Consider the following 9,627-nt stretch of genomic DNA (forward strand, 5'->3'; position numbering starts at 1 on the left):
AAGTCCAGCTACAATCCTGGCCTAACTCCAATATTAGGTAGGCAAGAGGGTCTGGTAATGGGCCCTCCCACCCCTACCCAGGCTCCCATCCCAGCAGGAGAGGAGAAGAAGGCCTGTCCTCCCTGAGGTCAGCTGCGTTAGAGGAAGAAGACTGGGCATGTCTGGGCAGAGATTTCCAGACATTGAACAGCCCTAGATGTCAGTAATTGTAGCTGCTCCAAGCCTGGATTCTACTTTTTAGTGGGATTTCTGTTCAGATTAACACTCTGTTCTCTGCAATTTTTTAAAAGTAGAAACTGCAGCTGTTTTAGGTGAAGGAAGGAAGCAAAGGTGGGGTGCAAGGGGAGCTAGGGGTGTGGAGGTGGGTGGGAGCAGAGGGGCACCTCACTCACTTTTTTGTTTCTATCAGAAGCGCTGGTGGACATTTCCAGAATTACCTTTTGTCAATGTCACCTCAGTATACTGCCTGGAAATGAGGGGTGCTGGGTGCTTCCCTCATTCTAGAGCCACTGAAACAGAGAGGGTAACAAGCTGAGAGCTCTGGGTGAGAGGCAAAAGGCCTGTTTCACCATTGCCACTTATTTGCTGTGTTACCTGAGTCAGACCACTGAACTGAGCCTCAGTTTCCCCAGCAGTATATGTGGGCTGTGTGGGGACTACCCAGTACATGACTCATCCACCAAATCCTTCTCCCCTTCCTAGCCATCAAATCTGCTGCTATCACAGAGCTTTCTCCTGCTGAGGTGAGAGGCAGGTGAGTATAGGGACTGAGGAGGAGGGGGTGGGGAGGTTAGTTCAGTGTCTAATTTCCCCTGGAGACCAGACTGGCCCTTTCTTAGCAGTGTCCCAAATTCCCTCCTTCCCTGGGGCATTTGACGAATAACTTTTCATCCCTTTAGTTCTGTGGGCTTCGGTTTCTTCATCTGTGAAATAAAGGGAATTGAACCCTGTCTGGCCTCCGGGAATGCTTTGTTGGGTGTCAGGGCGCCTCAGGTGATGAGTAGAGGTGGTGTAGGGAGAGATCCGTGGGACCGTGGGAACAGTGGTGGTATCGTGAGGCTTTTCTGGGAATTGCATAGTGAGATGTATCTTTTTTTTATTTAAGGATTTTAATTTATTAATGTCACTTTTCGTGGTCTATTCAGTTGCTTTGGGTAAATCTTTGCCCAGAATCAGTCGGTAGTGGGCAAGAGAGGGGGCTCATCTTAAGATCCTGTCCTCTCTGGGGAAGTGCCAACTCACTCCCCAACTAAAAAAAAAAAAAAAAAAACAACAAAAAAAAAACAAAAACAACTAGATTTGGGGCTCAATTCATGGGGAAATGTATCAAGCGCACAATCCCTGGTACAAGGGGTGTGGGGAGGACGGAAGCGCTCTCCTGCAGCACTGGGAGGTTAGCATTTGAGCTCGGAAGATCTATAGAGCTGCCAGGAGCAGAGGGGACGATGTCCCGCGGGAGGCGGTCCCGGGCGGGCGCGTTGTGGGCGGAGCGGCTGGGCCCGCCTCCTGAAACCGAGTCCTTTTATACCGGCAGCACCGGGCGGCGCCAGCTGAGGTGTGAGCAGCTGCCGAAGTACGTAGTTCAGACACTCCGAGCTGGGCGCGGATTCACGGAGACGCCGAGACCCTCAGAGGAGGTGAGGGAGCCATGGCAGGCAAGAGCGGATCCCAGGCTTTGGCTCTGAGCTGAGCCGAACGTGTCCGTGTGTGTCCGTGCACCTCCTTGGGTGTGTGTCGCGGATGCGTGTCGCCAGTGCGTGTGTGTGCTTTGTTCACAGGTGAATGACTTGCGTGGGTCTCGGTTTTGCGCACACCGGAGTCTGTAAGTGCGCTTGGGACGGGGATCGGGATGTGTTGCAGACTCCCGGCGGGGAGAGGGAGCATGAGTACCAGGGATCCCCGCCACGCTCCCTCTCCTTGAAACTCAGCTGCGAGGGAAGGCGTGGACCCAGCCGCGAGTGCGCCCAGGGCCCCAGGCTCTAACTGCTGCTGGTGTCGTGGGAATGAAACCCTGTACGCGGAGAGCGTGGGAGGGGCGAGGAACGCGGAGCCGAGCAGGTTCATCTGGGATCCAATCCCGGGCTGCTCTCGGATCCAATCGATGCCACCCAGGCCCAGACCCCTAAGGTCTGCGTTACCGACGCCGCCGTGTTCGCCAATAGACTGGGCGCTGAGGTCAGCGCCTGCTGTGTCCCCGGCCCTTGGGAACTTGTCGGGACACGTCCCTTAAGGGCAAGCGAGGTGGTGACTCACGGTGACAAGAAGACCCCAGGGAACGGGCTGGGTGAGGTCAGAACTCCGCCTGGGCTGGGCGACAGTGGCTCCCCCATAAGTTCCCTTCCCTGCCTCTCCTCGGCGTCTGTCTCCCCATCAGCACAGTGACCTATTTGGCTGGGAACAAAGTGTTCCCAGGGAAGCCAGACACCAGAAGATCCAGGAACTGGTGTCCGGTCCCCGCCCCGCGGTGAGCCCTCTGGGGCCTGGAGCCGCGGCCCCCGCGCTGGGTGGGCTTGTGCTAGCCTGTCACTAACGGAAGCTCAGGAGCTGGACCTACCTCTCTCCCACCACCGCCTGGAGAACCCCGGCCTAATTTGTTCTCGGGTCGGTCGGATGGACTCCAGGGTAGCGGAGCCCTGCTCTGCCGAGCGTCGGGGCACGCAGCCCCCGCTGGGGCGGGAGGCAGGGAGAGATCTCGTCTTTGAGGGATGGGGCTTCCAGGCGCGATGCTGCTCAGGGCTTCTGTCATCTGCATTCGGGGGCTCCAGGCGCCCCCAACCTAGTCCAGAATTCCCTGCCCGAGGGCGTCAGGGCTGAAAGGAACAGGAGGGAGAGTCTCCCTTCGGGCGCCACCGCCCAGCGCGGACTACAATGCGTCCTCCTTGTCCGCGGTGTCCCGGCGGCCCTCAGGGGAAACTTGCGAACCTTCTCGTGCTGAAAAGAATCTTGGAATTACATTTGGCACTTTGGGACGCCCAGGCAGTTCTCTGCTTCCTTCCCTTCCTCCACGTCGCGTTTTGGAGAGGACTTTGAGCGGTTTTGTTTTCGTTCCTCCCGTCTATTTTTATTTTCCAGGGATCTGACTCATCCCCTGCTTTAGGGCGTGGAGATAAGGTCGAGAGCCCGGATCCCTGCGCGCCTGTGCGTGCGGGGTGTGTGTATGTGTTTACACGTATGTGTGTCACAAGAGACGGCGCGAGAGAGGGCGGTTTCCCAACAGTGGCGGGGGTTTCGGAAGCCTGGCTCAGCGTGACGTGTTCGCGGTCCCCGGTCCCCCTCCCGCTTCCCCCTCCTCACCCGAGGGTGACGCGCAGCCGGAGTGGAAACGAAGTTTTGGCGGGCCGGGAGCATTTTGCAGGAAACTGACTCATCGCAACTCCCTGCTGCTGTCCCAGGCTCTGCCCACGCACCTCCCACCCGGCGCGTGATTTCCTGGAGACCAGCGCCCCCTTCCGGCCCCAGCGCTAATGGCAAACACGCCTTCCCGCGGAATGAGGCTTCACCAGCCATTGCTTCTCGCCGCTACTCCAGGGCTGACCTGAGGTCGCTCCCCTGCTCCTACAAAGGAGTACCCCATTGGTTCAGCAGTGTTTACTGAGTACTTACTGTTTATTTGGGAATGAAAATTATGGTTGTGGTTGAAGTCTAAGGCACGAAGGCCAGCAGAAGGAGCTAGTCTCAGTTACTTGTTTGTAAAACAAGAGTTTGAGTTTTCTCTGAGGTGGGAGTTACAGTAATGGTCATGAGAGCAGATTTTGATGGCGCGTCTATGAAAGCCATAAGGGGAGGGGTGCTAGAAGTAGAGAGGGTCCCTGCCTGGATTCTGGTTCCGTCTTCAGCTCCTAGAAGCCAGGAAATGTCCAGCTCCCTGGTAAAGCCCTAGGTGGGCTCCTCCTCCTTGTGCCAATGAAGCACTGAGACCCACAGTATCTATTTCAGCCATTCTTTGTGCCCCCTCTTGGCTGGCACCCCAAGCGTGCCCATCTGGAGAACTGACAAAGGCTTGCTTAAATCTCTTTCAGTTTGAATTAAATCGGTCTTTGGAAGGAGAGACTATTAATCCACATATTGAAAAAGCTCCCCAGGTGGTTCCAATGGGTCTCTCTGGTTAAGAAACCTCAAAATTATAGAGGAAGTAGGGTTCAACACTACAGCACAGAACCCAGGGCATTCAGGCCTGGAATCAAATTCTGGCTGTACCACTTGTGAGCTGTGTAACTTTGGAAAAGTTACTTAACTTCTCTGAACCTGGTTACCTCTTTGTAAAAAAGAGCTAATATACCCACTTTTTAGGAAAATTAATATTTGTAAACTTCTTGGAAAAGCCTCTGATACATAAAAATATCTACATAAATCTCAATCCTTGTGCTGAAGAGAGTGAGCAAAGGTTATTCATAGGCTTTGCTCACTGCACTGTGTACCCCCTCTCTATGGGGCAGTGGCCCTTGATCTTTTTAGCTGTGTGGTTTCGGGGCAAGTCTCATAACTCCTGCCCTTTAAACTTGGTCTGAGGTCACCTAGTGCCTCCCTTCCCCTATCAGCTGAGATGTGGAGTTGCAGGCTCCACTCCCTGTGAGAGGTGGCGTGGGGAGGCTTATGTGTGGCGTTGATCCAGGGCTTCTTGCCCCAGGATGTCACTCAGCAGAGCTTTCACCCTCAAAGCCTGCAAAGCAGGACTTGTCCCCAGGAAAACCCAGTCCCTGCCAAAGTTGTGCAGCCGCTCAGCCCTGGAGTCAGGCCAGAGCAGGGCAGGTGGGTGCCAGCATTCCTCACGGGCAAACTCACCCTAGGTTTTCCCTCTCCTGAAGTGGGAGGAGAGGAACCGGGTAGACCGGTACCTTTAATTTTCTTTGCCTGCAAAACGGGTTTCTTGGATGCAGGCAGAATGAGGCAGGGGCTTCGAGGTTGTCTAGACTTCAGATCACCTGATGTGCCTGGCAGGATGTGGCTCAGCCTGGGACAAATCATTGCCCTGCCCTGCCCTGCCCAGCTCCTCCTTACCCCCAGGCTGCCCATCTGATGACATCCTTGGGAAAGGCCCTCAGCCTACAGCACCTGTCAGCTGCTGTCTGAAGGGAGGTGGTGGCCCAGGTGGAGTGATGGGGAGGAGGTTCAGCCAGAACAGAGGCAGAGAGAAATAATAATAATAATGTTTTCCAAGCACTTCTATGTACCAAGTGCTGCTCTAAGCACGTTACCTACATTAACTCAATTTATCTTTACATCTGTTCTCTGAGATGTTCACTATTACTGTCTCCATTTTACAGATGAGGAAAATAGAGCCCAGAGAAGTTAAGCCACTTGTTCAGGGTCACCCAGCAGAGCCTGGATTCCAACCCAGGTGGCCTGGCTCCAGAGCCCTCACTTTTAACCACCAAGATTCAGCCTCTCACCTCTGTTTCATCTGCCTTGCCTGGAGGGACTCCTTGGTCAATTTCTTGAGCATGCTTCTATAGCCCTGCTCTTTAGACTTTTATGCAGTTCCTTTTTACAGATGAGGAAACTAAGGCCCAGAGACATTAAGTGACTTTTTTAAAGATTGGGTAGTAAGCAGCAGAGCTAGGACTAGAACCCAGCTGTTTTAAGTTGCAGAGCAGGGTTACCCAACATGGGCATCTAGGTGGGGGGATTCAGAAGGCTGGAGGAACTGTCCATTCATTTGGGAATTGACCTTCTGGCCAGGACTGGGGCTGGGAAACTGCTGGACTCTGGCAATTCACACATACTTGGGGCATTCACACCCATGAGGGACACCTCAGAGGGGAAAACAAATTGATTTTAGCTGATAATACATGGTGGTAAACAGGACCCTGATCCCTGCTATTGCAATAAACTTGCTTTTGTTGACATAAGCTTACCCTTCAGCTGCCCACTTCGCCAGTGACCTTGGGGTGCCAGGCTGGCTGAGCCCTACCCCTTCCCAGTGTCTGCTGGTGACATTTTGGGAGAGCCCATGGGAGAGAAGTAGGGGAAAGTCAGCTGGAAGGAACCAGAGAGACCCTTTCACCTCACGTTCTAGTGAGAAGACCTCACCTGAGATTACACAGCAAAGCATGGCCTGCTAAGGGAGGATCTGATACCCCAAGTGACCAGAGTCTTACTTGTGTCCCAGCTGCAGCCACCATGTCGGAGCCATCCAGGGATGCCCATCAGATCCCACGCAGCAGCAAGGCGTGCCGTCGCCTCTTCGGCCCAGTGGACAGTGAGCAACTGAGCCGGGACTGTGACGCACTGATGGCCAGCTGTGTGCAGGAGGCCCGGGATCGATGGAACTTCGACTTTGTCACCGAGACACCGCTGGAGGGTGACTTTGCCTGGGAGCGTGTGCGGGGCCTTGGCCTGCCCAAGCTCTACCTGCCTGCAGGGCCCCGGGGGGCCTGGGATGACCTGGGAGGGGGCAAGCGGCCCAGCACCTCGCCTGCCCTGCTGCAGGGGACATCTCAGGAGGACCACGTGGACCTGTCACTGTCTTGCACCCTTGTGCCTCGCTCCCCTGAGCGGCCTGAGGAGTCCCCAGGTGGGCCTGGCACCTCTCAGGGCCGAAAACGGCGGCAGACCAGCATGACAGGTGAGGACAAGTGCAGAGAAGGATACTGCAAGGGATCCAGACTCCCAGAATTCATGGTGCAAGGGCTGACCAGTCTGGCCAAGCTTGCTCATTACTCAGAGGGGGAAATAAGCCCAGAGAGGGGAGGTGACTTGCTTGAGGTCACACAGCAAGCCTGCCACCAAGACCAACTATCTAATCTTTATTGGGAACATTGATTATATGCCAGGCCCTTTGCTAAGTTTCTAGATTTCGTTTAGTCCTTATAGCAATCTTATACCATAAGACATTCTTGCCATCCTTTCATAGGCAAAGAAACAAGCCTCAGAGAGGTCGAGTGATTTGCCTAAGGCTCCACAATGAATTTGCAGTGGAGAGAAAACTAAATTATTTCCCAGCTGCCCTACCCAAACTTAACTCCCCTTCCCCATCATACATACACACTTCCAGCACCCCCTTCCCTGCCTGTTTTTACTCTTTGGCACCTTTTTTTTTTTTTTTTTTAACTATCAACAGCTACCTTCTTATCTTGATATTGTCCATCTTCCCAACTAGGATATTGTCTCATGAGAAAGGAATCTGTGTCTCTCTTGTTCGTCACAGAATCCCCAGCACCTAGGATAGCAGGTGCTAGAGAGAAAATGAATGAGTGATTCTGACATTTGAGCACTAACTATGCCAGGTGCTTGACCAAGACCTTTATAGAGAGCATTTCATTTAATCCTTAGAGCACCCAACCAGTCTTATCTTCATTTTAAGGGTGAGGAAACAGGCTTTGAGAGGTGCCACCAGGAATCCCACAGCAAGTCTGCAGCTGGGTCAGAACTAACAACATAATGATAATAATAATGATAATGATAATGACAGCTAACGTTTATATGGCCCAGGCATTGTGCCCAACACTGTTCATGGATTATCTAATGGAATCCCCAGAGCAGTGCTATCTGATAGAACTCTGCAAAGATGTAACTGTCCAGTGCCACTGGCCACATATAGCTGCTGAGTACTTGACATGAGGATAGTATGACCGAGGAACTGAATTTTTCACTTCATTTAATGTTATTTAATGTAAATAACCACATAGGGCTAGTGTCTACTGTATTAGGCAGCTTGGTTTAAAGCAGGCCCATGGATGTTGGTCCTGTTATCAATCACATCTATGAAGGGTGACAGGGACGCCCCCCCTGGGAGATGCAGTGGAAGTTGCCAGAGTTCTTCCCTGTACTTGGCAATGTGTCCCGCTGGCCCTTCTGCAGGTTACCTTGAATGGATGGCTCTGCTGCACCCTCTTCGCCCTGGCCTGGCTGACTCTGTTCTCTCTCCTCAGATTTCTATCACTCCAAACGCCGGCTGATCTTCTCCAAGAGGAAGCCCTAACCTGGCCACTGGAAGCTTTGTCATCCTGGAAGCGAGAGGCCCACCACAGGCCTCTTCTGCATCTTTTGCTTTAGTTCTTTAGTTTGTTTGTCTTAATTATTATTTGTGTTTTAATTTAAACTCCTCCTCATGTATATACCTACCTGCCACCACCCTCCCCATGCCCCCAGCCTCTGACTTTAGAATTATTTAAAATAATTAGATAGCAGAAAAATAGGCTTATTAGAGTGCTAAGTGTTTTTATTATGCAGACTATTATTTAAGCCCCCGTCATCCTATGCTCTCCATTTCCGTTCTCCCTGAGATAAGGTGAGGCTGGCACGTCCACCCCTGATGGGTGGTACTCTCTGGAGGAGCCTGGCTCCTTCCACTCACCATCTTATGGGTGTTAAAAAATTCTGCCTCTTTCCTGTATTCTCAGATCTGAATTCCTTATAATTTGAGAAGTAAACAGCACTTTGAAGAGGGCTCAGCAGAGTCAGGCCATCATCAAAACTTTGGGATCCCCTGGCCTCCTCTAAGGCTGGGCAGGGTGACCTTGAAGCGGGCACAGCCTGGAACTGGGCTGGGGATTTGATACCCTCCTGACCCTTGATACTCCCTCTGTCCCATGAAGGTGTGGGGAAGGTAGGGTCCTGTAGCAAGCCACCCCACTTCCTCTTACCCCTCTTCCGCCCACAGGGGAGCCAGCCTCAATATTTGGCTTCCCCTGCACTTTTCTAGGAGCCCCAGACCCCTCTTTTCCAGCTGGGCTCTCAGTCCCTCTCTGCTCCTCTCCCCTCCCCCATGTCCTTTCCCTTTAGTACCTTCTCAGCCCTGGGTGGCAGCTCTGGGGTGCTTGTCCCCAAACTCAGTGGACTGGGAAGGGAAGGGGCATGCTAGAAGTAAGGTTTCCCACTTCTACCTCAGGCAGCTCAAGCAATGACCACCCCTCTTCTTAGATCTCGGGGTAAGTGGTCAGACCAGCCTCCTTGAAAGGAGATCTCCCTGTGTTGGGGGTTTGTGGGTGAGAAGCAGATTTTTCTAGGAGGGAGAGTGTGGCACCAGTCCCTGGAACTCATCCAAGGACCTTCCCCATCTGCCCCCCGCTCCCCTGTTTGATTGCACTTTGAATAGCAGCTGAACAAGGAGTCAGGTGTTTTAAGATGGCAGGAGTAAGGCTGTGGATAGGGCATGCTAAGTGGGCTGATATGGACCTGGGAGTTGTGAGTTGTCTCTCCTGGCACTGACCGTTGAGCCCCTGCAGGCACCGAAGTACTTGGTGGCTCTGACCCCAAACACCTTCCAGCTCCTGTAACATCCTGGCCTGGACTGTTTTCTCCTGGCTCCCATATGTCCTGGTTCTTCTGTCTCCACCTAGACTGTAAAGCTCTCAAGGGCAGGGAATAAGTCCTGTACTGCTCTGTGTCCTTCACAGCTCCTCCCACAGTGCTGGGTATACAGCAGGTGCTCAATAAATATTTCTGGTGACTTTACTTGTAATATTACTGTTGTGGTCAATATACGTTGTTGCTTATAAGAACAAGCAGGCAGAGTTTTTTTTTTGGTTGTCTTCATAATTTAAAAAGTTAAGCATTTAAATTTTTAAAATGCAGAAAGTTTAGTAAACTGAAAGACCACAAAGCAAAAAGCAGACACACGACAACAAAACAAAACAATAAATCATCATACCTCTGCAAAAATTGCAACTGTCAATATTCTGGTTT

The 9,627-nt window shown here is 52.4% G+C and overlaps 1 protein-coding gene across 2 annotated transcripts; it reads left to right on the top strand.

The window, feature by feature from the left end:
* Positions 1 to 1,528: 1,528 nt before the first annotated feature.
* Positions 1,529 to 9,403, top strand: CDKN1A (cyclin dependent kinase inhibitor 1A). 2 transcript variants are annotated; one of them, XM_014568246.2, is made up of 3 exons: positions 1,529 to 1,637; positions 6,110 to 6,565; positions 7,872 to 9,403. In XM_014568246.2, exons 2-3 carry the CDS (start codon positions 6,121 to 6,123, stop codon positions 7,919 to 7,921), a joined length of 495 nt encoding a protein of 164 aa, XP_014423732.2. In that variant the 5' UTR covers positions 1,529 to 1,637; positions 6,110 to 6,120; the 3' UTR covers positions 7,922 to 9,403. The 2 variants fall into 2 exon arrangements, with proteins under 2 accessions (XP_014423732.2, XP_032318848.1); XM_032462957.1 differs by having other exon boundaries at positions 1,631 to 1,655.
* The last annotated feature ends 224 nt before the right edge of the window (positions 9,404 to 9,627 follow it).

Source organism: Camelus ferus, chromosome 20 (genome assembly GCF_009834535.1).
Source record: "Camelus ferus isolate YT-003-E chromosome 20, BCGSAC_Cfer_1.0, whole genome shotgun sequence".
NCBI lineage: Eukaryota > Metazoa > Chordata > Mammalia > Artiodactyla > Camelidae > Camelus > Camelus ferus.

Coding starts and splice junctions, on each gene's coding strand:
- CDKN1A (XM_032462957.1), top strand. Junction 6,566..7,871: donor GCGGCAGACCAGCATGACAG/GTGAGGACAAGT, acceptor CTCTCTCCTCAG/ATTTCTATCACTCCAAACGC.